Consider the following 25,695-nt stretch of genomic DNA (forward strand, 5'->3'; position numbering starts at 1 on the left):
TCAGCCACTGTGAAAAGGTACTGTTTATAAGTTTGGTAAATATGGTAAATGGCCTGTATTTATATAGCGCTTTTCTAGTCCCTAAGGACCCCAAAGCGCTTTACATATCCAGCCATCCACCTATTCACACACACATTCACACACTGGTGATGGCAGCTACATTGTAGCCACAGCCACCCTGGGGCGCACTGACAGAGGCGAGGCTGCCGGACACTGGCGCCACCGGGCCCTCTGACCACCACCAGTAGGCAACGGGTGAAGTGTCTTGCCCAAGGACACAACGACCGAGACTGTCCAAGCCGGGGCTCGAACCGGCAACCTTCTGATTACAAGGCGAACTCCCAACTCTTGAGCCACGATCGCCCACCAAGTTTGGATAAACATGCAGTCAGCTGAGACCGTCATTTGGATGAGTGACGAAACGTTTCGCCCACTGAAAACGCTACGTCCAGATGAACAGAATCAACTTTTTGGGATTTACTTACCTGCATGATTGAGCGCGCATCAAGAACAGCAGTGTCTTAGGTTGAATATTAAATTGTTTTCACGATGTGGGTCAGTTAGGTCAAATGCCTGAATGTGATGTGACAGGAAAAAGACAAAGAAACAGCTCAAAGTGCAATGAAGGGGGTGTCAGAGATGATCCAGCCACCACATGAGGTTAATTAATCATATGTTACTGGGTGGTTTGGGCCATTTGTTGCCAAGTGTTTGAGTTTGGTTGCCCTAAAGAGAGCTGCAGAGGCTTAAACACCAGAAACTGTCCATTTGTAATTACCTTCAGTCACTGCAGGTTTCCCACCACTGCAGCAGATTGTGCTGTAATCTGGTCCAAGACTATTATAGTGGAGACACAGATAATCTTATCTGGGGACAAACAGCCGCAAACATACTTACGCCCGATGATACGCCTTTTCCGAATTAAGTGCAAACATAACTTTGCAGCCCAATGAGGAAGAAAAGCCCCATTTTTAAAAAAAATAATCAAAAAGAATAAAAGTAATGAAACTGACCAGGAGCAAAATAAAAAAATGTCTCTGATTTTAAGAGAAATCGGAAGACTTAAAAAGCAAATTATTGCATTTTGAATTTTAGGAAAACAATTAATCAACTGTATGTTATAAGGTACTAATATTTAAAGTAGTATTAATATAACAGTATTTGTAAAACAGTAAATTTGAAAAATCATAGATAACAACAATTATGTTTTAGCATTAAAGACATCATATTGAAAGCTTATGCGTACTGGTGTATTAACCATTAAAGAAACCATTAAGAAACAATACAATAACAATCAGTTTGTGATGTCAAACAATTTGACAAATAAAGACAGTTTCGGTCTCCTTCCAGACATTGGCACACACATTGAATAATTTGTACTTCAATACAGTTATCTGGTAATTTTCAAATCTACAGAGACCTTCCAACTTGTGTATATCGCCATGTTTCCTTCTTAGATCCCTGAGTTTCCCATTGTCCTCAGCACTGGTCAATCCAATTGAGGGTTTTATCAAGATTAAAGACATTCTTAAACCTTCAGTACCACTTATTAAAAGATTCAAGTGGGTCTATGTATATACTTGATCCTGAACATATACTTTTTAATCTGTGTGGATTCGAGAAAATCAAAAATAAATGAAAACTGGTGTATCCGATTCATGTTTTTTAAAAGTGATTAAACATTTATGTTGTACGATGATTACACCCTGAAAAAGAACAATTCAAAGAAATCATTAAAAGCCCAAAATGACAACATTCATGCCCACGATGAGTGTATGTAAACTTCTAACCACAACTGAGTATTTGTGCTATACTGTGATCAGCATCAGAATTAATCTACAATAATCTATCGGCAGCTCTCACGCGTCAGGGACCAAGAGGTCACTGCTGACACACATAACAGCTGATTATAATCCTGTTTCATCCTGTGCAAGGTGTACCAGCTTTGGTGAATGAAGTGAAAGCCAGTGCACATTTATTTGGATTTTTCTGCATTTTAAATGAAGTTAAAGTTGGACAAAGCAATCCTAAATTTTCCTTTATGCATAAACATAATCCGGGAGAGTCTCTGTGTAAATCTGCATCTACCTTTGCAAAATCAGATTAGGTAAAGTCCAGGTCATTCATTTCACATTTAAAATACCATCACATACTTTTACATAATCGTTTAGGTTTAGTTCACAATTGCACAAAATGTTGAGCATCTGTACGTCAGGGGAAAAGGCATTCGCTCAAACCTCACATCTGTCATTCGCAAACTGGCAGGTATTATTATGTAAAAAGCAATGAGCCTGGGAACTGTTCATTGTACCAACCGGCTTACCACTTCATCAAGTGTAACGCTGGACTTAAGTATCCTGTGGTTGTAATTTATTACATGGAAGCTAATGTTCAGTATAATCTATGTGCATTCAGAGGAATCACTAAAAGTCTATGCCTACTTACCATATAAATGCCAGCAATGAGGCAAACATACAGACGGTCAAAAATCCCCCTTATATTATTTGTTATTGTTTATTTTCTATCAGTGTCTACTCCAGATGAAACCCATTTTAATATGGCCTTGTCTTTTAAATCTTATGACTGTAGTGGACATTGTGTAACACGGTTAAGTCAAATTGTCCCTACATGAGTTTATCGTGGTCATTACTGTGGATTTTCATCACACTAATCCCGGAGTAGTTTCTTTTTAAGCTTTTGTGTTTTAGTTTATATGAATCGTTTGAGTGTGTTCTGGATTTGACTCGATTTGACTCCAAAAACATGATGAGGATGATGAGAGGGAAAATTCGACATCTCGGATACTTTAAAGGAGTTTACAATTCCAGGGCAGTTAAATGATCTGCACAGCTGCCAGTGCTCACACTACTGTACACAGGGCAGTGTAAACAAAAACTGAGAGACCAGTGCATATACTGTACACCTGAGTTTCAGTACTTATAACAACTTGGGCAAAATGTCAAATACATGCTGCACAGTTAGGTTACAGCTAACTGGCTAACTGCCCCACGCTGTTAGTTATTTATGTCAGCAGTTATGAATTATATTGTTATATGTATAGGTGATACTGTGCTGCTGTTCTGTGTCCACATTTCTGTATAGGCAGGTGTGGGTGTGTGTATATATGTGTTTGGCTGTAGGATGGATGTCAAGCACCTGCAGGCCTGGTGGGTGTGGCCCTGCTAGGGGACTGGCCACACCCGAAGCTCCTGCCACACACCTGCTGCTGATCAGGGCTCGTCGGGGGAGCTACTTAGGAGAGTCTTGGTCGCTCCCATTGGTGTGGGATCATTGTGTGAGACTCCACGTTAGTCATCCAGTTGAGCTTAGTTAATGTGTGTGTCCCCACGGTTGTATGTGTCCTGACGGCTGCTTTTATTGTGTCCCCAGGAGAAGTGTGGAGCGCCAGACAGCAGCCAGCACGAGGAGTGCTGAGACACGGGAGCGGAGAGCACTAAGACACGGACTTTTCACGGAGAGACACGACACGGGAGTCAGGGGAGAGCACGGGGATTTATTGTTGTTTTTTCACTGTAAATAAACGCACTGTTTACACACAGAGCTCCGCGCCTGGGTCCTCCTTCCCTACATCCCCACGGTTTGCCCTGCCAAACCGTGACAATATATGTTTGTTTCATGCCATTACATGATTTGTTGATGGCTAAATCAGTTAAGTAAGTTGGAATTACTTTAGTTATCAAAGTAATCTACAGTAATCTAGCAAACTTGCAAGGATAATGTTAGCAACTAAGATACAGGTAACCTGGAGATAATTAATTGGCAAACAAAGTTACCAAATCAGCCTTAAGATTTAGAAACAATTACACAGTCTCATCTATTTCATACAGTATTTTAGTTTAATTTGCAATAACTTGCAGTTTGACTGTGTGAGCAGCGACATCAGTGTTTGCTAGCATTATTTATTGGACACAACAGCTCAGAGACACCTTTGAAAACAATAAAGTTGAGTGCTCTTTTGGCAGCTTTCCACTTTTGCCCAGATGGGCATCATTACATAAAACTAGCTTTCTTCTAATGTTAGCTAACAATAGTTTTCCTATATGTACATAACTGAAGTTATCGGCTGAGCTAGCAAGCTTGGTTGTAGGTGAACTGTGGGCTGCCCTTTTGGACCCCTATGTGGGGATTCTGGGGGCCGCCCCATTGAGCTAGCCGCTGCATTAGTTTTGCCTCTTGTGGGCACCAAGAGATGATTTTCTAGAACCCTCTCTGGTCCACTTGTGATTTGTCCTAATTCAGGGACCACCAAGGTTATTACAGTTAATTTCATCGAGGCTAACAGCTAAAACTACCAAAACAATAAAGAAACAGGTCTTCTAAAATGGCATCTTTTTGTTGTTGTTGTTGTTTTGGTAGTTTTACTTGAAATAGACATTGCTACTGTCTCAGAGTACTCTGAAGTCATAACTAGAAAAATTATGTAATCTCAAATCCCTAAATTAAAACAAAATATTTCTGCCAAAATGCTTACAAAGTTAGACACTGATTTCTTCCAGAATAAGTGTTATGGTGGATTGGCTTTGCAGTATCCAATCACTCAGCATTATGAAGCAGTTCAACTTCTACAATTGCTACAAAGAGAGAAACTGTCCATAGAAGCTGCTACGTGGTTTATTGTACGACACAGTTAGCATACTAATTATCATGCTTAAGTGCCATTTTCGTATTTTAACATCAGCCTGAAGTGGCAAATACAGGAAGCATAATTTTTGTAGTTTGTACTTATTATTTGTACCCTTAAACAATAATTTTGATGGTAGCAAAACAATAGACAACATCAGTGTTTTTGTTAGAGTTCGTGATGGTAATCACGTTGGAGTTCACCACCTGTGAATGCCAGCTTCACAATCTGTAAAACACCATTAACAGCTGGGAATCAGCTAAGTTTGGAGAGCTTCACAGGGCCAAGTGTCTGTTTTTCATGCACTGCCTACTTGCTGTTTGAGGCAAAAGTCTTTGTTTACATCAAAATCTGTTGGGACATTGAAAATGAAAAGACTGTGATGGATGATAAATGTTTCCAAAGGCACGTTTAAGTAGAGCAAGTCTGTTTGATTTACTCGACATTCTCCATAGAAAGTCTCTAATAATAGATGAGACTTGAGGAACTTACGCACGACACTTGCGCATGTCAGCTTTTAAAGTCATTTGTCTATAGGTCAAAGCAAAGACGACACATTTGTTAGCGAAACTCTTGAGCTGCAGAAAATTACGACAAGTTTAAAGACAGCAAATTATAGACAAAAGCATCAGAGTAAAGGCAGCAGATGTTTCCTCCAACCATCTGTCTCCTTCAGATACTGTACTTCTAAGTAGTTTGTCTTCATTTGTGTGCTACATCAGCAGGCTATTAGAAGAGATTTGCCCTGCTTGCACACACACGCAGTGAATGGATTTTCATATGAGACTGTCCACATTATGTCACAGGTCACCAACTGTAAAAAGGGACTTGATCTTATGCCTGCGGCTGCAATTACTTTGCAAATGCAGGAAACTCAGGGAAGAGCCTGCTTCTGGATTACAATCTAAGCTTGTTGTAATCTTTGCTTTTTGCTAATATGTTCAAAGGAAGTCTGGACTATAATTTGCCATTTGTAATGGATAATGTTGCAGGCAGAGCTTTGTAGAAGGGGAGGAGCGATGAGTTTGGAGTGGCAGCACAGAGGGGACAGTTTACGAGTTCAAATGAAGGAAAACCAATAGTGCCATGGGTTTCTATTGTCTCTGTGGGAGTGCAGAGGATGCACCCTTTCATCAAGGTGGCAGCACATCAGAAGAGCCGGCAGAGGGATGTACACACTTCTCACCCAAGGAGCCCCAAATGCAACAAGATTATGAAGATTTGATATATCCGCTGGGAGGCGAAACACGGTGGCTACATATCAAAAGCCAGGATTAGTTGCCTTTTCATTTCATCTCCTCTGGCCTTGCCTCGACCATGAGGCTAGAGCGCGGGCGGCGGGCTTCTCTGGCGCTCACCCTCAACTTTGTGGCGTTTGCTTTTGCCTTATCCGCGGTGACCACCAGCTACTGGTGCGAGGGGACCAGGAAGGTGGCCAAACCCTTCTGCACAGGCCCACCGGTGAACAAGAAGGAGTGGTACTGCATCCGCTTCAACAGCACCAACCTCAACGACAGCCGCCTAGTGCAGTACATCTTTGAGACGGGGGAGGAGAAGTTTCTGATGAGGAAGTTCCACACGGGGATATTCTTCTCCTGTGAGGAGGCGGCCGACATGAACGGTAAGATGACCCTAAGCTCTTCAGCCCTTTAGCTTTGGGGCTGCAGACGTTCAAAAACAGGAAGAGCTAATGGAGGAAGCAGCTCCTGTAAACGCACAAGACAGTCTCTCAAGTTAATCTACAGCTTATAAATGTCAACCCAGTTACTGGAATCGCACCATCTGGACGCAATCTCTTGAGTCATTTAAGGTCATTTATGTATAATGCACAGATAAGGTGAGATAAACAGCTGCGAGTGTGCTTTGGCACTCGAGTAAGCTGGGTTAAATTCTCTTTAGGTCTAAATTCAGCACATTTTAGCTAGATTTCCTATTGTTTTATGCCTGTGTATAGGAAAATAGCATTTCAAACAGTGCAATATTGTTCTTAAGTAATATTTTGGGTCATTATGACCAATAATAACGAATGAAAAAGCTACACCTGTGGAGGGAGTAAGGTAGTGCACGAGGAAAATGAAAAAGACAAAGTACAGATTAGGATTAAAGCTGTGACATGCTGCATGCAGGTACTGCAAAAAGGTCCTTCATGTTGCATCATAACTACAGCTTTCTACTTGAGGTCAAAGCTAAATCTCATCAAGCGAAACATAAAACCTAATTACAAACGTGTACATGCTTTCCACAGGAATCATACTGACAGATAAGCAGCAATCTGCCTGGTATGGAGGAAGAAAAATACAAATGTTTTCAAAGAGAAATAAATTTCACTATAAAAATTTCACGTTACAGGACATATGTAGGGTGTATGAAAGTGTCATTGTTACAGAGCAAAATAATCAAACAGTAAAGCTTCCAGATTACAGCCATTGCTGTTGCATGCAAGCCGCCCCAGTTGGTTTCATAAGCTCTGGTAATAAATCTCAGAAAAATACATTTTTATAAGGATTTGCATGCAACTAAGAGCCAAATTGTCTACTGATTTTCACCAATATGATCAGAGCACAAGAGTCAGTTCCTTGGGAGCTCCAACACCAAGGTGCCGTATCACAAAACAATATCATCAGATGCTACAATCAGTTTTATATATGTGGCTGCGGTGCAAAGATGTCAGTGTTTGTGGACTCACATTATATCAAAATATACTTTTAAAAATATATAATATTCAAAAGTCATGACTTCATGTAAAAAAAAATACTTGTAAGTATTTTTGATACTACTGAGTGCACTTAATTCATTTTATTGACAATCACAAGAATTGCATAGCTGATTGAACAAATAACCATGAATGTGAGATTTTCTTACAGATACACATTTAAAAAAGAATTCCATATTAAATCAGCAAAGTTTGTAGAACATTTTCTGCTCAATTTGCATAAAAAGTTTATGGTCCAAAGTTTGGGCATATAAAATGACTGCTATGAAATTTTAAATCCATCTATACAGAACTTTTTTCTTGTATTTGTCCAAACTGTGCATAATGAAATTTACAGCAAACGGGAGATGGTCGAGCAGAATGGCCACGTTGATTTGAGCTGGAATGACCCAGCGAATAATTTCGGCGTACAACTGATGCTGGGGATTGCAGCTTTTAAGGGTGTTTTCGTGATTAGTGTCAAAGTGGATTCTTCTACATAAGAAAACTTACTTTTTCCCCTTTTTTTTCAGGGTTTGAATGTCGAGAATTCTCAGATATTGCACCTGAAAATGAAAGAGGTTGGTGAGATTTTTATATTTTTAACTGTCTTTTGATTTCTTAGAGTTTTCTGTTACCTTATGGGTACTTTGACCTCAAGAGGATACCATAGATTGTATATAAAAGATGGACATAGTTCCCACGATGTCAACCATTAGTTCATAAAGGCCCGCTCGGGAATCTCCAATTTTGCCATTTTGGGGCTTCAAAACATCTGAATATAAGTCAAGGATGCTGCATGGTCTTAGGTATCTATGCCCGTCTTTAGTTTCTATTTGATGCTTAACGGGACGATAATTTACAAAAGCAACATGACTTTGTATTAAAGAAGATTTTAAACTAAAAACATTGCCATAAACTAATATGAATTAAATCAATGTAAATTACATGGACTTGTTGTTGACCTGTTGTTATTCCAGTTTTAACTGGGTTAATTTAATGCAGCTCAGGAGTCCAGGGGATGTGGGGCATATAAAACACTCGAGTCTCACAACGACAAACATTATGTCTCTGTCTCTAAACCAAGACACAGTCTTACACTTACATGTACCGTGAATGCCTCAAGATGATTTACAGTATTTTACATGCTTGATATCTAAGTATCAGTGACTTTCTAAATATGTTATCCAACATTATTTCTAATAATGCTATAAAACTTAATGCAGTTTCAGTACAATGGTTGGGAAAGGGCCTTCGACTACACTCATACTGAGAAATCTTACCTTTGCAAGTCTTGCTTGTAAGGAATCTAGAATTAGCAGCTGCTGTCCTGATTTTATAAATCCATGCAGTCTAGACAGACTCATTCAGATCTCCAGACATAAAATGAGCAGACCTGTTGTACATGCATGCTTGTCTGCCTTTAGACATGCAGGATTATGCTTCCTCCCTGTTTTTGTTTGTTTTTTGTATTCACAGGAGTGCTGTGGTTGTGTATCGTGGCGGAGACCCTGTACCTCACCCTGCTCTTCGCGGGCGGGGCTCTGATGACTCTGGAGCAGTGCCCCTGCTTCAGTGTCATGAACAAACTGAAGCTCAGTGCCTTTGCTGCCATGTGCACTGCCCTGTCAGGTAACACTGCATAATGAGCTCCAGTGCAGGTTATAAAAACATTCATGTTCACAACTTAAATTCCCCTTAAGCATTTATGCCTCTTTACTTTTAATTAAACCTTTAAACAATTTTTTGTTTTTTGCTGATAAATGTTCTGTAAATGGATGTTGGTGGGACATGTTTATTAAAGCCAACAGTTGCTCATAAGAGGAGTTATAGCTGCTGACTGCTTAAATCAACTTTATCCTAAACCCGTGATTAAATCTTTAAATACTAAATAAGGAGAGACTTAAAGTATAGAGCCTTTAACATCGACAAGAAACATGGAGATAAATTATAGGTGAAGCTCGTGTGGCGGTAAATAAAAGCAGCAGGGCAGCAGGTCATGGTGGCTGGATGAGATGAGGCTGACAGTGAGCGAGCGCTCGCAGCAGCTAACTGCTCTGCGTCCACTCGCTGCCTTGGAGGATTTGCTGGTTTCTGGACTAATCCGATTGAAGCCGGGGCTGCGGTTTTGGACTGCGCCAAGACCTGCCCAGAGGAGCATCCTCCCGCCCCCTCAACTCCCCCCATCCCCCGACTCCCATCCCCCCTGTTGTTATTAGTTAATCCCAAGAAAAGCAGCTGTGAAGGGGCAGGCTGCTGATTGAGGGAGAGCCTGGATCAGGCAGGCCAGTCCACCTCACCCAGAGTCAGTCAGAAAATCACGTATGCGTTGTACAGGGATGTTTCAGGCTTCAGCCGTCACTACAGTCATTTCATGTACTCTTTTAATGTTTTACAAATGTGGATCATCCACACTTGGAGTTTATGTCTTTTACTGCATGTGATCATTTTTCACAAATCATAAATACAATGCATTGCCAAAAGTATTCTCTCATCTGCCTTCACACGCATATGAGTTTCAGTGACATCCCATTAATCCATTAGCTTTATGATGTTAGCCCACACTTTGCAGCCATAACGGCTTCAACTCTTCTGGTAGGCTTTCCACAAGGTTTAGGAGTGACTTAATGGGAATTTTGACCATTCTTCCAGAAGCACATTTGTGCAGTCAGACACTGATGCTGGATGAGAAGGCCTGCCTCACAGTCTCCACTCTAATTCATCCCAAAGGTGTTCTATGAATTAGGTCAGGACTCTGTGCACACCAAACTCACTCACCCATGTCTTTATGGAGCTTAGAGGATAGAATAGAATTGAATGCCTTTATTGTCACTATACAGATGTACAATGAGATGCACAGTTTCTGCAGCATTATATACATATGAACAGTATTTAGAGAAAAAAATATATAAAATGTACAAATATACAATCCAGTAAAAAAAGGAAATAAATATGTAAATAAATAGTGTTATGTATATATAGTTTGAGTTATTGCACGTAGAATTAAATATTGCACGGTGGTGGTTTATAGAAGGAAGTCCTTGGAATGGGGGGTGGAACTGTGTTTATGGTTATGGCTTTTGGGAGGAAACTGTTCTTGAGCTTGCTTTGTGCACTGCTGTGCAGTCATGCTGGAGCAGGAAGGGGCCATTCCCAAACTGTTCCCACAAAGTTGGGACCATGAAATTTTCTTGATATGTTGAATCAATAAGAGTTTCATTAACTGGAACTAAGGGGCCGTGCAGTTCATATTCAACTAAATTCTATTTTCTTACCCCTCCTAATTCATAAAAATTATTTTTAGAAAACCAATGTATTTCTATTAAAAACAGAAATACATTATATCAGTATTAAAACACTTAATTTGTTATGCTAACACTACATTAGCATAACAAGATTAACATTAAAAAAACATTGAAAAGACAAAAGGCATAGAAAACAAATAACACAAAAACATATTAGCAGGAAAAACATAAAAATCCAGCATAAAAACTGGAAAGATTGGAATCTTAAAGAAGTAGGGATCTGTCTACTCCCATGTTAAAACAGGTGATCTTTTACTCATACTTTAGCAGTACGAGCCTCTAAAAGAACCAAATATTAATCTTATACACAAATAAATTGCTTCATATAACTTTTACGATAAAGAGCCATCAGTATGGTCCTCTCTCGGTTGTCACAGATTCACAAACCCAACTCTATTAAATTTAGTTTTGGTCTTTTTTTGCGGTTTGAATGAGCAGTCACTTGTTGACTTGGTGTCTTTTTATCTTTTTTTGTTCTCAGGCCTTTGTGGGATGGTGGCCCACATGATGTTTACTACCATATTCCAGCTGGCTGTTGCCACCGGGCCAGAAGATTGGAGACCCAAAACATGGGACTACAGCTGGTCTTATTTGTAAGCAACTTTAACCTTCATCTCTGGCTGTTTTGACATTTTTACTCACTAGATCAAATAATCACGGCCCAAATTAAGGCTCACTACCTTCCATTTTCTAAACAATCTTTTGCCTCTCTGGCTTGAGACTCATCCACAGCCACCGTATTGTATGCAGGCGCTCGATCAGTCAGCTAGGCAGCAGTATTGTGGGTTTAACTGAGTTCAAAAATTCCATGATGAACCGGACATTGGTAGACAGTGGTTCTACTGTCCACAGCCAAACTCTAGCAGACTCTTTCTGAGGTTGTAACAGTAGTTTATGTTTCCAGGAGTCACACTTCTGAGGTGAGGCATGCTTTCCCATTCACATTTCTGCACAGGTACAGCACCTCGATTCTTCTTTTTATAGCCATTCTATTGTAGTTTTGCTCCTGTGTTTGAAATAATAAACTGTTGTATGGTGCAGCTTGGGCCAAGATTTTTACCTGTCAAAACAAGCTTAAATCATAACCCCTGCACCACTGTGCTTACAGTTGGTATGGAGTGTTTGTGTTGATATGCAGTGTTTGTTTTTCTCTAAATGTGGCGCTGTGCATTATGGTCAACTACAGGACATTGTTCCAGAAGTCTTGTGGTTGGTTCAGATTGACCTCTGCAATCCTAAGCCATGCTGCCATGTTCTTTTTAGAGAGAACATGCTTTGTGCTGGCAACCTTTGCACACAATAGTCGTTCAGAATGTTTTTAATTTTGCTGTCATGAACTTTAAGTGAGTTTTAGCTCTGTGGATTTTTGCACTTTTCTGAGCATTGCACGGTCTGACCATGGGATGAATTTGCTGGGATGCCCATACCTGGTTGTGGCATTACTTACGTATTTCACATGAATGAAAAACTTCCAAAACGTCAGCTTTTACAAAAATTCTCACACTTTTTGATCATTTTAATTGGTACATTTGATTAGGAGCACCTGGAACAGTCAGATTGTTCAACTGGCTTTCACTAACTGCACCAAAACTACGCGATTATGTGCAGAAGAGATGGTACTCACTGAACAATGAAGATGAAGGGTACCGGGCACATTTAAAGAGAAGGATTTGGCATGTCTGTTGCTACACTGTGCAGTGTTGCATACCTGCCCAAAAATCTGGGAGTTTTAGTTTTGCCATTTGTGTTTTTATTTTTGTTGACAGATGGGTTGATATTATGACTGCAGTGTATGGATGCATGTATTCCAGTTATTCACAATAAAGACTCAGTAAATGCTTTGCTGGTGAGTTCATGGGCCCAATCGCTAATTTTGGGTCATACTAAAAACAGCTGAAGATTATAATCAGTGTTAGAGTCAGAAGAAGAGGAGTATCAAGAGCATGTTTATTAGCTGAGGACTTGTTACTGAAAAGTCGTCAATGCAAAGGTCTGTCTCTCGGCTGTCAAGGTAGCTGACACGATTGGTTATATCCGTAGGACTGGATACAGTTACAACTACTGAGTTGGAAGGCGACAGAAGCCCTGGGAATGGGATTACATTTTACCAGTTCTTGATTGTAAACTAAAATAGCACACAGCACAAACAACACTGCTGGTACGTCTGTGTAGAGCCGTGTTTATTGTTGGGGTTCTTACAGCTGCAGCTCAGCAGTAGGCTAACCCTCTTTTTAACCCTCTCCACAGATTAGCATGGGGCTCTTTCGGCACCTGCATGGGGTCTGCAGTGACGGCACTGAACCGCTACACAAAGACAATCATCGAGTTTAAATACAAACGGCGGAACATCGAGAAGAGCCTGATGATAAAGCAGAACATGATGGAGATGAACGTCCCCGAGCAGATGTGGGACATGTACCTGACTACTGTGCCGGTTGATGCCGAGGCACCTCTAGAACTGCCGGTCAATGGCCACAAGCCGTCCACAGGAACAGCGTACGAGGTCGAAATGGACAATGTACCAGAACCACAAGGAGAGGCGTACTGTTAAAGATGGAAACGTTTCTGGGGTTGATTTCCTGGACCTACACTGACTCTTGTTCTTGGATTTAAATATTTACTTCAGGACTTTTTTTGTATATTTTGTTCCTCTCCACACACCAGATGTGTCTGGTTCTTAAAAAAAGATAATGTGAGAAGTGGGGAAGGGAAACGGGCTACATTTCCCACTAAACTGGATGTAAATGCTCCTGATGAAAGACTGATCCTTCATTTCTGCTTTAGCTTCTGCTGAGCCAGCCTGTTTCATTTATGTTTGATCAAACTGTCCTCTGAAGAACGAGGCTCAATGATCTGCTCAGCAAGAGGAAGAGAAAATTACCTCATTCTGTACCATCAGGGACGTATCGCCGAATCACCGCAGGTCTACCTGCACAGACTAGACTCTGTTTGAAGTGTCCAGTAACATCTGATGTTGGACAGTCGGTCAGCTATAAAAGATTTTAAAAAGATGACAAATTAATGTCAAATAGCAAACTGGGACACAAATGTCTGCCAAGACATACAAAACAACCACTGAACCTGTGAAACAATCACAAAACAGCCACTCCAACAATGAAAAAACCCAAGACAGCTGCAAAGTTTGTAGATATTCTCCACGACTGACTGTTCAGGATTTGTTTTTTTTAAAGAACATCTCTTGATAAGATGTTACATCAGGAATTTGCCTTTTCTGTCAACTCCCCTGAAACAGCTGCTGTCTTTATACTCTGGTACTTTTGATGTGAGACATGCTGTAACTCAAACGCTGACAGCATCAGGCCGACACAGAAGTGCAGGAAAACATGTTTACAGGAGTAAGATTGACATCTGTTGGAACAAAAGCAGACAATAAAAAACACAATATCTCTCGAGCTCACAGTTTGTGTCACTGAGGATGTAATGAAGATGAAATTAAATACAGCTGTGCTTTTCACTGACTTTGTTGCTCTTCTAAAAACTAGCAAGCAAACCCAATTAAACGCTCGATTGTGGCCAATCTCTTGTCATGCTGCTGCTGCTGTTGCTGTGGGGGAATTAATCTCATCAGCTGGCGAGAATCCAGCTGTGCTCGCCAAACACGCTGATTTCATCTGTGATTCGAGGCTCGTGGTAACACCGGAGCCCATTTTCCCCACAATCTTTCTTTTTGTGATTAATTCTGCTGCATTTATTAACGTAGGCTCACTATAACAGAGTTATATTACTAATAACATTGATACCTAAACAAGCTTCTACATTACACTGCGTCTTAGTTCCATATGGTTTGTATTACACATGGCCAAAGTTTCAACCAAAGAGGTCAAAGTATGTACAAGTAATACATGTGAGATAGGATACTTTAAACACTAAGGTTTACAAAGTCTTTTCTACTTTTGCCTCTGCATGATTCTGTGATTAGTTACTATTTATGCTAATTGCAAGCAATCTCTCAGTCTAAAGCTGGATTGATCAGCCAGGAAAAATTTAATCAACTGCACTAATTAGCTTTAGTCCACTTCTGTTAACTGCAGATTAGGACCTACACTGCCTTCTTAATATACAGACAGAAATACATAAAGTCTCTGGCCACAGTGTCAAATTATGAGGTCAGTGTATATAAAAGTAATTCCTGTAAATTAAAATCTCAGACTCTACTAGTTTGTTTTGGTTTTTTCCCCACGCTTGCCTCTGTATGATCTCATACAGTGGGGATATCCACTTTATGGTCAATCAACCCTGAAGTCCCACTCATCTGCTGTTTATGTGGGGCAGCCAATCATCAGAAAGCTTCTTTCAAACAGAGCATGAAGTCAGGGGTCACACCAAAGCCTAGTATGAGATAAATAAAACTTATTTTGAACTGTGACTCATGCAAAGCTACTCTAGTGGGGTCCAGGAATAAATATACATGTGGAAATGAGCAGATGTCCCTTTATGTAAACTTTTTAATATAAAAATTGTATTATTTACTCTACATATCAACTACATAATTCTGCATGTATAATATAATAATACGCTTGTATAGTATAACAAAGGTTTTTAATTACATTTTAATGAATTTTATTGGTAGAAAATTCAGTCATGCATGCACACAGTCTGATATTTTTAAAAGAATCACAGTTTATCTGTTAAACTGTTCTTATTATAATACAAATATCACCTTCAACCCATTGGTTTAATTATATTTTTGGTTATTTTATCCAAATATAGTCCACATTACATTTAAAATTGTTTAAATGTACATTGAATGATGTGAGATTTCTCAATTGTACATTGCACACTGTGCGAGTGTAGTTAATTAGAGGTAGAATTACAGTATGTAGTCTAAGGAGCTTGGAAAGAAAAGCGTCTGGACTCCTTAAACTATGAAGACCTGGATGACTGAGAACCTTCACAGACATACAGCATGTAGGTGCCATAGAAGCTGCAGTCAAGTGATGACAAACTCTTTATATCTCTGCTCTGGTTGTTCTTCAACGTACTTCTTTATGTACAAGCAGGAGACATGAGCCTTTAAGTTCTCTTCAACCACAAAGTCCAGCGCAGCCTGTTAAGAAACAAAACAAACATTAAAACTACTCAGAAAAAAATCACGTATGACCTGAAACGAGTTGACTGACACCTGGAGTTTTACCCTCGACAGCAGAGCTGCAACACCATGGCCCCTGTATGTCTCGGGTACGAAGGTCGACATCAGGTCCACCTCCTTCTCCCCAGTGAATCTGTATTTCAGCACCCCACATTCATGGTCCGCTAGAAAGAGGACAGTAATGGCTCCTTATTACAATAATATTAAGCAGATGCTTATAGGAAGAAAAAAAAATTAAAAATCACCACATGATTTTTGTATTTCCTAGATTAAATTATCTCATGCTATTTCATAGAAAGTAATACAGCTCATTTTCTTTCAAATGGGGAACTTGTGAAACTTTCAGCAAAATTAAATCAGTTGGAACAGAAAATACCAAATTCCCATCAAAAACACCTTAATTTAAACCCCAACTTCTCCCCTGCAACTTGTTGTGCTAGGTCTTGACTTAGCAAAGATTTCACCAAAATACATTAGTACAGATCACAATAAGTATGCCGATCTCTTAGCTAAGTGGCACTGAACCCTTTAAAATATATGACATTGATATGGGTTAAAAAGAAGCTGACTTTAACCAAAGAAACCATTAAAACACACATTTTTAAATGGAATTTCGCTGAGCGCTCTGATTGCTACACACAATTTATGTGTGAGAGGGATTTATGTGTGAGAGGGATCCAAATAAACAACTGAAAGAGAAACACATCACACAACACAATATTGAATTTAAAATAATTAATCATCTCAAATGTCCTCCATCAGGCCGCGACGACACCTCGGGCTCTCTTAGAGGCTCTACGCGGGAAGGGGAGCTGCAACTCGGGCTGTGTGCTTACCAGTACTGCTGCCTGCGGTGACCGTGAAGCGCTGGTTACGTCGGTCATGTTCAACCTTTAAACTGCCGGCGGAGCTTAACGTACTGAAGGCGGTCTGAGAGGATTTCAGTCCGTGACTCAGTGTACAGACTCTGGAAAGTATTCTAAAAGCCATTTATTTTAAAAATTAAATTAAATAAACAGCTAAAACACGACAGCGCGTCGACGATCAGGTCTTCTCTGACTTGTCCGCCAGAGTGCGCCATGAGGCAGGAGTTAATCATTAAATTCCTTTGACCTTCAAAACAAAATAATGGGATTCATAGGATATTCATTTCACTGAAAACTGTCATATCAGAACAGTAATCCTAGTATTTTTTATAATTATTGGTTCCATTTCTGTAACTCTCTACTGAGAGACATTATAAGAGAGAAATTTGGCACTGAAAGAACCACAAGTTGACATCTGTGGTTGGGAACAGAGTTTATAAAATGATTTTTAAGAATAATTGTTCCATGCATGAAGTTTTTATGTCCCACAATTGAAATTCAAGTTCAAATTAATTTCGATTTTTCTTCAAAATAACTGTTCAATTAAGAGCCCAGAGGTGTTTCAAGATGATTGATTTATTTAACCCAGTGATTTTATTTCAAAGAGCACCTCGGACAAAAGCAGCCAGGATATATTTATATAGCTGTGTGTTTCTTCACAGTCATAAATTTCATGACCATGAAACATCCCTAACTATTTCGATCATAAACATGAACCCAAATATGAAAATATTTCTGTATCTTATTTCCAAGCATTCTGTTAAAGCTCAATAACATCTTTCATGTAAAAGCTGTTTGTAAATGTATCTGTTAATTTGAATCAAGTAAGTACAAACATTTCCAAAGTGTGGCGTAAATTATAGAGCAGTAAATACATATATATATATGTATATGTATAAACATATATATCTATATCTATAGATATAGATACAATTTTAAGTTCTCTGTGAGATTTAGTCAGTAAGGTATGGAAGCTGGTTTCTTCTTCTTGAAAAAAAAAACGCCACTCTGAAGTTACAAATTTCAAGTTAGTTTCTTGAAATGTCAACTTATTCAGAAATAATTTGAAATTTTGAGCTTTTAGCAAGCTTGTTATTTGTACAGTTTATTTTCAGTGGCAGTAGTGAAAGTAATTATTACACTTCAAACCATGACTCATACAGTAAATGACACATTTCATGATGAATGAATAATGAGTAAATAGTTCATATTTTAATAATATTTCATAGTTAATACTTTGATTATAGTTTAAATACAATAAAAATTCCATTGTCGCCATAATAAGTACTAAATTATGTGGTCATTTTCAGGAAATTCTTTCTAAGATCATGTGAAAATTCCAAACTTGTAAAATAACATTTGTCCATAGTCTTACATATGATCTTGGTGCCAACAATAATATGTTAACAAGCCTTTTTTAAAAAAAAAACAAAAAAAAAAAACAACAACCTACAGCAATAGGTCCATAAATTCGGCAACAGATGCAAAATCTCTTCAATACGTCACCTTCTGATAGAACTGCTATGAAAACTAAAGAAGAAGTGAACATTTATAAATATGAGTAAGTGCTGTAAGTCCTGTAACTCCTGATTGTTGAGTTTTAAGGAAACTCTGTTTATTAAAATGAAGAAAATCAATATTTTACACACAAATCTGAGTATAAGACAAAACACTAATCCACAGGCTGGATTTACCCACTTAGGAGCTCAGAGGCAAACATTTGTTGTTGGACCCCTGTTGGCCCCCACTCTGTGTGGCAGCTTCATGATTCATGAAAATCATATCGCTGATTTTCCCACAATTCAATTAAACCAACAGCAACAGATAATGTGATGTGGATTAAATCTGGAACTGATGCGCCATGCGCACGAACATCAAATGATCATTAAAATATCTTTGACTTCCACTGATTTGTTAAAAACCTCATGTCATGTGTCCCATCATCCCGGTGCTGAGGCAGTATCTACATCTCAGCGGCGATGGCGGCGTTCTTCACCCCTGCACCAATCACAGCAAAGAACACATTTGGGAAAAAGGACCTGGCGTAAATGGCCATCTTAGGGAGCGAGGGAGCAATCACCACCTCTTTCCTCTTATTGTTTAAAGTCTTCACAATCTCCGCGGCGGCTTCATCAGGAGAAACGCCGAGGGGCTTCTTAGTGTACAACACTGCAGTGAGCCGACAGGAAGAGGAAATAACACTTAGCATTTTCAACAATAAAAGAAGTGTTTGAACATCTGTCTTGCCTCCTCTGAGTTTACTCACACGACCACAGGGATTTGGAGGTGGCTGGGGCTCCAGACGCAGAGCAGCTGATGAAGTTGTGGCTGATGGTGCTGACGGAGATGCCGTACTCCTCCACCTCCGCTCTCAGGCAGTCAAAGAAGGCCTGAACAGCGTGTTTAGAGGCTGCGTCTAAGATACAGAGTGAAACCTGTCATCATCTTCTCTGAGGAAACAGCAGGAATAATCTAAACTTGTTTTCTAATCTAATCTAAACTCTGCACTGGAATTTTAAAATGTTTACATTCAAATTTTTAAATATCGTCTTTGAAGGAGTCTGAAAACTTTGATAATGGATTGTTTTAAGTCATTTTTAATATATATATAAAAAAAAGTCCAAATCTGAATACTTGCTGCTTAATGCTAAGTGTTAATGGTAACTCAATGTTAGCGTTAGGCTAACATTAGTTATTTAAAATGAACTTTCTTCATACCAATTTGAATTTTTTTCAATAAAATAATATTTTTCAAATATATATAATTTTTAGTAACTTAGATATTTTTTTCATTTTTTTTGTGTTTATGTGCAATATTGAGAAAAACTATTGGCAGAAAAATAGAGAAAATAACACATCACCATTTCTTGCATTTAGCTACTAAGATTATTATTAATTCTGCTGTTACCAAATATCAAAGAAATGAGTAATTAGAACTGTTGATTCTTGTCAAAAATCTCGAGTTTGCTTTGTAACTGATCAGAAACAAAATACAGACTGAACTAACGTTTCTGTTGTTTCCACAGAAACAGTTTAAGCAGTTTTACAACAGATTACCTCAACATACAGCAAATGAGTTCACCATAAACTAAAACCAGTTTTTGTAATACGAACATTATGCAGACTGAAGTTATCTGATGTTTCATGAAAAAGGGAATTTAAAAACTCACAGGTACTGCGAAAAGGCACAGCTAGTCGCCCTTGGATGCTGTTAACCAGCAGCAGGTGACCACTTCTCCTGGAGATCATGGAGGCCAACACGCCTGAAAGAGAAATTCAGCCTTCATCGTCTCACCCTTAGAAGGTCAAAGTTGAACATGTTCCCATCATCTACCTTTAGCCAGAGTGACGGGCCCAAAGTAGTTGTTGTCCATCAGCAGTTTGTCCACCTCCAGAGACACAGTCTGTGCTGGAGCTTTCACCTTCATGCTGCTGTTAAAGATAATAATATCCAGGCACCCATAACAGTCCAGGATCTCTGCGATTGCCTCAGGCATGCTGTCCGTATCTCCAAAATCCAGCAGCACCAACTTAGGAGGAAACGTCTGAAGAGGAGAAACAGCAGAGGAGGTCTGCATGGCAGCAAAGTGCTGTATGGTGACTACATCTCATTTACTTTCACTTGTAATGCAGTACTTATGATTTGAGCAATTAAAATCTGTTTATTATTAGTAGTAATAGTAATAGCAGTAATAATAGCTAACATACTGAAAAACACAGAATTTACATAAATGTGCAGAGACAGAAATAATATAATTAATTGTTTGTGTTTCATACACAAAAGTCTTTAGAAGAACAAATGTGGAAGGTTTTGAGTTTTTCTTGACGGGTGTGGTGCTACGGTGAATTTCAGTGTAGCATCATGTGTGACATTTGCACGGTGGGCTCTGTGACCTGCAGCAACATTAGTGGCTGTTCTATAAAGCCAAATAGTGGTCACAGGAAGTGATGTGACAGCAGAACAACAGCCAATTTATATTCGAGTCTTCTTAATTCCTGTTGTGTAAGTGGAAGAATTTTTTTTCTTATTGACAAAATGCACTGAAGTGTTGGCTTCATGTTATCATTCTTTACGCTAAGAATATCATGTCAGGATTTTGTGCCTGATTTGTGGTTTTAATTTTGGGATTTTTGTGTGGTGATGTTTTGAGATTTGTATTCTTATAAGTTGTTTCCTGGTTGGTTTCTTTATGTTTGTATTCACATGTTTGAGTTTTGTTCTCTTCTTGGTTGTGGTTTTGTTTTTATGTAATTACTTGAGTTTCTGTTTATCCTGCCTCCCCTGTGCCCCAGTGATTTGTTTATTCCCTGTTTTACTTCCTGTTTTATTTTGGTAGTTTTTGTGCTGTCTGTCTTTAGCTTTACTGTCTTTATCTTGTTATCCCTTGATTGTTTCCACCTGTTTCCACCTGTATTCAGTCTTTGTATATTCATAACTGTTGTCTTCACTGTCTGCTCTACCTCTTTTTCCCCAGTAAATTCTTAGTGTTTTCCTAGTTTTCCTGATGCTGTAGTTATCTATGATATTCAGTTCAGTTTCTGTTTCAATTTTATTTTTATAGCACATTTAAAAGTCTCAGGTACATCAAAGTGTTTCACAGACAAGCCGCATTTGCGGGGTTACAGCAGTAAAGGAGCAGGAAAATACAATTATCAGCAAAAGATATACAGTTATAAGATGGTGACGTGGCAACAAGCATGAACCAGGGAAAAGTTAAAAACCAAGTTGTTTGGAAGGCAAGCTTAAACAGGTGGGTTTTTAAAAGTGATTTAAAGGATTGGATGGATTCCGACGCACGGACATCAATCGGCAAACTGTTCCAGAGTTTTGGGCAAAAGCAAAAGCACGATCCCCCCTACTCCTCCGTCGAGACATTGGTTGCATTAAGAGCCCCTGGTTAGAGGATCTGAGTGCTCTCGTGGGGATGTATAGGTCAAGGAGGTCGATTAAGTAGCTGGGTGCCAATTTATTTAAAATTTTAAAAGTGTATAAAAGGATTTTAAAAACCATACGGTATTTGACGGGGAGCCAATGAAGGTTGGCGAGGGTTAGCCTGATAAGAGGGATGAATTCATTAGAAGTGAGATGCAGGGTCCTATAGTGTTCAGGGCATTTTTGATAATGCGAGAGGGAAGCACATCGTGACGAGAGTTAGAGCTTTTCGATTGGCCTATTAAGGGTCAGAAAAGATACAGGTTCTAGGACCGTTGAGGGTTCATATTATCTATGAAGCTTTGATAAAAGAGCTTGAAGCTCATGAAACATCAAGTCTTCATGCACATCTGTCGCTTCACTTTGATCTTTTCAGTCAAACCCTTAATTAGGATCCGATTAAGGTGATTTTCACATAATGTGATTATATGAAAAACGGGTGTCTCATACTCAGAAGCTCTCTGGCTTTGTTGCATTCAAACATTTAAGTCATTATTTCACACTGCAAACTCTGATTATACTGAACAGCAAAAACTCTGAAATTACTCTTTTTATGTGGAGCCTAGTAATTCTGAAAAGGTGGTTCAAGTTAATTCAAAAATGTTTCATCATCTTAAAAGGGAAGAAAATGTAAGTTTTCACTTCTTCATTTTTTAAATTACTTTGACATTTACAATCCACCAAAGACCCTAAGAGCAGCTCCACCAGCAAAAAATGCAGCCTGGTAATAAATGCCAGTGAAAAGGAAGCTTTACTGCACATTATTAGTGATTACATCTTTTACAGTGTTCTGATTCAATATATTGCCCAAAGGATTTTTCTCGTCTGACATCCCATTGTTAATCCACAGAGTTTACTGAGATGTTGGGCCAGTCTTTGCAACCACAACAGCTTCAACTCTTCTGGGACGGCGTTCCACAAGGTTTAGAATTGTTTCTGGGAATTTTTGACTATGCTTCAAGAGGCCCATTTGTGAAGTCAGACACTGATGTCGGACGAGAAGGCTTGCGTCACAGGCTACACTGTAATTCATCTCACAGGTGTTCTGTCAGGTTGAGGTCAGGACTGTGCCAGTCAAGTTCTCCCACACCAAACTTGCTCATCCATTTCACAAGTCTCCAGCACAGACTTGTGGACAGGTGCCCAGCCATGTTGGAACTGGAAGGGGCCATCCCCAAACTGTTTGCACAAAGTTGGGATCACTCTACATGCCTAGGTTTTTTACACCTGTGGTCATGAATGTGATTGGAACACCTGAATTCAATGATTTGGATGGGTGAGTGAATACTTTTGGCAATATAGTGTACTTCACTGAGTACTTTGTCAACGGTCCTTCGGTCTACGAGCTGTTATAATCTCTAATTTCAGTGCTTTTAGACTTACCACTGTTGGATCCGAAGAATTTGCCAAATCATCAGCGAGTTCTTCGAGTTTCTCCCAGTTTTTCCCGCAGAGGATCAGCCTCGCGCCTCCTTTGTGAAACACGCCTGCACACTCTTCACACAACATACAGAACTGCTAAGAAACCAAGTTCAGTTTAAAGATGCTGTGAAAAGGTTCACCTAAAATTACCAAAGTGTGTGTGTGTGTGTGTGTGTGTGTGTGTGTGTGTGTGTGTGTGTGTGTGTGTGTGTGTGTGTTACCTTTTCCAAGCCCAGATAAAGCATCAGTTATAACCACCACCTTGTTGCGTACAGACTTTTTGGACAACAGTCCCATGATTACACCATAGAGGTAGAAAAATCCAGCAGTTAGCAGGACCACGCAGGGCACCAGGAGCACAGTGGTGGTCCACGTCGAGTCCATCTCCTGAAAAATGTTTTAGTTGTAACATGTAGGAATGAAATTAAAGGATGATTCTTTCTAGATATTTGATATATGTCAAACGTTTGACATTTTGTTGACAAAATGTTGAGGAAACACAGACACACCTCTAACACAGCGTGGGAAACTGTTAGTCTAGCCGAGAAAAATCAGTCCTCTAATGACCTCGGTTGGCAGTCAGTACAATTACCAAAGTGTAAAAATGTAATTCTGCCTTTTTGTCAGGGTTTTGTTCTGCGTCTTAGCAACGACAATGGGACTCCAGCTGCTGTGTGAGCTGTACAGGTGCTGGTAGGTGCTCATTTACAGCCACAAATGCTCTTGAACTCGTGGTTAGGCACAAAAAGCATGTTTCAAGTCTGAAACATGGATTTATGTTTTAAATTGAATATTATTTGAATTTTACTGATGCAGATGAGATGGGATGGAAGTGAGTCATTACATGCGTTTCATACCCAGAAGCTCTCCGGCTCTGTTACATTGGAATCCATCTCACCCTTTACAACCTTTTTTAAGTCTAACTATGTGTTCTTATGACTCTGAAACAAAAACAGAGAAGAGTTTTTAAACCACGTTCTTACACCAGTAATCAAAATAAAGACAAATGAGAGATCATTAATGTCTTTCTTCTGTACAGACAGTATACTTGGATATTTTAATATTTATACAGAAGTTCTCATCAACTACTTGATATCAAGTCCAGCTTTTCACACTATTATTTAAAGTCTTTAAACAAATTTGTCTTGTGAATCGTAGGGTTAGAGTTAGGCATTAGGAAATGATGCCAGATCCCTGGATGGGTTACCATATCTGTGATAACCACTAGCCAGTGACCGTCTGACAGTTGGACCTGCTCGTCCTCATCACATCCACTTTTTTTAAACCAAGATGGCAACGGAGAAAATGTTCATCTCGAGGCTTAAAAACACGACCTCAGAAACCAGTGGATGACGTCACTCTAGGTACATCCATCATTTATACTGTTTATGTAGCGCAAAAGATAAAAATGGCAACAAAAAGATACAAAAAGTTACTACAAAGAGAGAAAAAAACAAGCCTGCAATAAGAGACAAAAATGACAGTAAACACTAGAACACAAAACACAAAAAAATCACAACAGGGGAAAACTAAGAAAGAAAAAACTGCAAAGCAAATGCACAAAAAAGCAATGAAAAGACAAAGTTGCAGGAAAAGAGAAAAATAACAAAGGAACAGATATTTATCCAACCGACGCACACAAAAGGCAACTGCAAAACAAAAAAAATATAACAACAGAGAGACACAAAATTAGTTTAAACAAAGAGAAAAAAATGACGAGATAAAACACAATCACAAATATAAAAAAGCAAACAGACACAAGAAAAAAAAAAGTTGTGAAAAGAGACAAAATGACAACAGGTCCAGTGTGAGTCTGGATTACTCTGTACTCAGTCTTTGGTGACTGAGATTGAAAGTACGACAAATGCACAAAAAACAGCAACAAAAAGACACAAAATGACTTCAGTGTAAAGTTACTTGGTGTTTAGTCCACTGGCCACCTCATACCACCATTAACTCTACACATTTCTCATCTGGCAGTGAAGACAGACACTCGCATGTTGTATCCAACCAGGAATTTGAGGATAACCTTTCAGTTAAGGCTCACCATGCCAAGCACTGGCTGTTCGTCCAAGAAGAGTTTTCTAAAAATACACTGCACTAAAAATAGATGCTGTGGCCCTCACAAAGGCTCAGTGTCACCCCGGACTCGCCAGGTTATTCCAAAACAAAGTCGGGAAATAACGGAGCACTTCTCAGTCCCTCTGCCTTCTGAGTCTGCGGTCGAATTTTACATTAAAGCAAAGTTTCCCCACCGTCCTCACATGGTCTCTGCACTTTGCATAACTCACAGCTAGATTATAATGAGCAGCTCATTTCTGAGTGTCTGAGCCACCCAACCTCGACATTTGCAAGGAATTGAATTAGCAGCCACCGCTTACCGCTTCCTGGGCCTCTGCAGGTAGTCGAGTTTAATTCCTCTCCTGAGGAGCTGTAGCTGCTCTGCTCAGCACAGCTCCTGTGACATGACAGCAGCCCAACCGGCCAGGCATTGCAATACTTTAGGATTTGAGCTCTTTTAATAGCAGCACAGCTGAGTCAGTTATTTTCCATGTATGTTGTCAACATGGTATGTTTAGAATGACAGGTGGGGAGGAGATGGGGCTCCTACTGGCTACAGGAGGCTGCCCCTCTTCTGTGACCCATAAATAATTACGCATTGCTGCATAAAACAGCACACATACTGTAAGTATTTCTAAGCATCCCGAGGTCTGTGGTTCTTATC

General features: G+C 39.4%; 3 protein-coding genes across 3 annotated transcripts; 1 reads left to right on the forward strand and 2 right to left on the reverse strand.

The window, feature by feature from the left end:
* The first annotated feature begins 5,672 nt into the window (after positions 1-5,672).
* LOC308412226 (germ cell-specific gene 1-like protein) lies at positions 5,673-14,757 on the forward strand. Its single transcript, XM_080906402.1, has 5 exons — positions 5,673-6,263; positions 7,868-7,915; positions 8,814-8,966; positions 11,121-11,232; positions 12,887-14,757. Exons 1-5 carry the CDS (start codon positions 5,960-5,962, stop codon positions 13,188-13,190), a joined length of 921 nt encoding a protein of 306 aa, XP_080762528.1. The 5' UTR covers positions 5,673-5,959; the 3' UTR covers positions 13,191-14,757.
* A 405-nt stretch (positions 14,758-15,162) lies between these two features.
* On the reverse strand, positions 15,163-16,822 carry LOC308411773 (protein NATD1-like). Its single transcript, XM_080905803.1, has 3 exons — positions 16,586-16,822; positions 15,795-15,913; positions 15,163-15,707 (listed from the first exon to the last, which is right to left on the reverse strand). The coding sequence occupies exons 1-3, from the start codon at positions 16,737-16,739 to the stop codon at positions 15,591-15,593; spliced, it is 390 nt and encodes a 129-aa protein (XP_080761929.1). The 5' UTR covers positions 16,740-16,822; the 3' UTR covers positions 15,163-15,590.
* A 771-nt stretch (positions 16,823-17,593) lies between these two features.
* LOC308411436 (dehydrogenase/reductase SDR family member 7C-B-like) lies at positions 17,594-25,475 on the reverse strand. The gene is made up of 7 exons (XM_080905312.1): positions 25,352-25,475; positions 23,192-23,357; positions 22,932-23,044; positions 19,950-20,160; positions 19,786-19,878; positions 18,882-19,031; positions 17,594-18,784 (listed from the first exon to the last, which is right to left on the reverse strand). The coding sequence occupies exons 2-7, from the start codon at positions 23,352-23,354 to the stop codon at positions 18,579-18,581; spliced, it is 936 nt and encodes a 311-aa protein (XP_080761438.1). The 5' UTR covers positions 23,355-23,357; positions 25,352-25,475; the 3' UTR covers positions 17,594-18,578.
* Positions 25,476-25,695: the final 220 nt, after the last annotated feature.

This window comes from Rhamphochromis sp. 'chilingali', assembly GCF_963969265.1.
Source record: "Rhamphochromis sp. 'chilingali' genome assembly, chromosome: 15".
NCBI classification, from domain to species: domain Eukaryota; kingdom Metazoa; phylum Chordata; class Actinopteri; order Cichliformes; family Cichlidae; genus Rhamphochromis; species Rhamphochromis sp. 'chilingali'.

Coding starts and splice junctions, on each gene's coding strand:
- LOC308411436 (XM_080905312.1), bottom strand. CDS start 23,354: ATGGACTCGACGTGGACCACCACTGTGCTCCTGGTGCCCTGCGTGGTC. Junction 19,879..19,949: donor GCCCGTCACTCTGGCTAAAG/GTAGATGATGGG, acceptor TTTCTCTTTCAG/GCGTGTTGGCCTCCATGATC. Junction 19,032..19,785: donor TGTGCCTTTTCGCAGTACCT/GTGAGTTTTTAA, acceptor TCTGTATCTTAG/ACGCAGCCTCTAAACACGCT.
- LOC308411773 (XM_080905803.1), bottom strand. CDS start 16,739: ATGGCTTTTAGAATACTTTCCAGAGTCTGTACACTGAGTCACGGACTG. Junction 15,914..16,585: donor CACCGCAGGCAGCAGTACTG/GTAAGCACACAG, acceptor TCCTCTTTCTAG/CGGACCATGAATGTGGGGTG. Junction 15,708..15,794: donor TTGCAGCTCTGCTGTCGAGG/GTAAAACTCCAG, acceptor GTTTCTTAACAG/GCTGCGCTGGACTTTGTGGT.
- LOC308412226 (XM_080906402.1), top strand. CDS start 5,960: ATGAGGCTAGAGCGCGGGCGGCGGGCTTCTCTGGCGCTCACCCTCAAC. Junction 7,916..8,813: donor TGCACCTGAAAATGAAAGAG/GTTGGTGAGATT, acceptor TTGTATTCACAG/GAGTGCTGTGGTTGTGTATC. Junction 8,967..11,120: donor CATGTGCACTGCCCTGTCAG/GTAACACTGCAT, acceptor TTTTGTTCTCAG/GCCTTTGTGGGATGGTGGCC.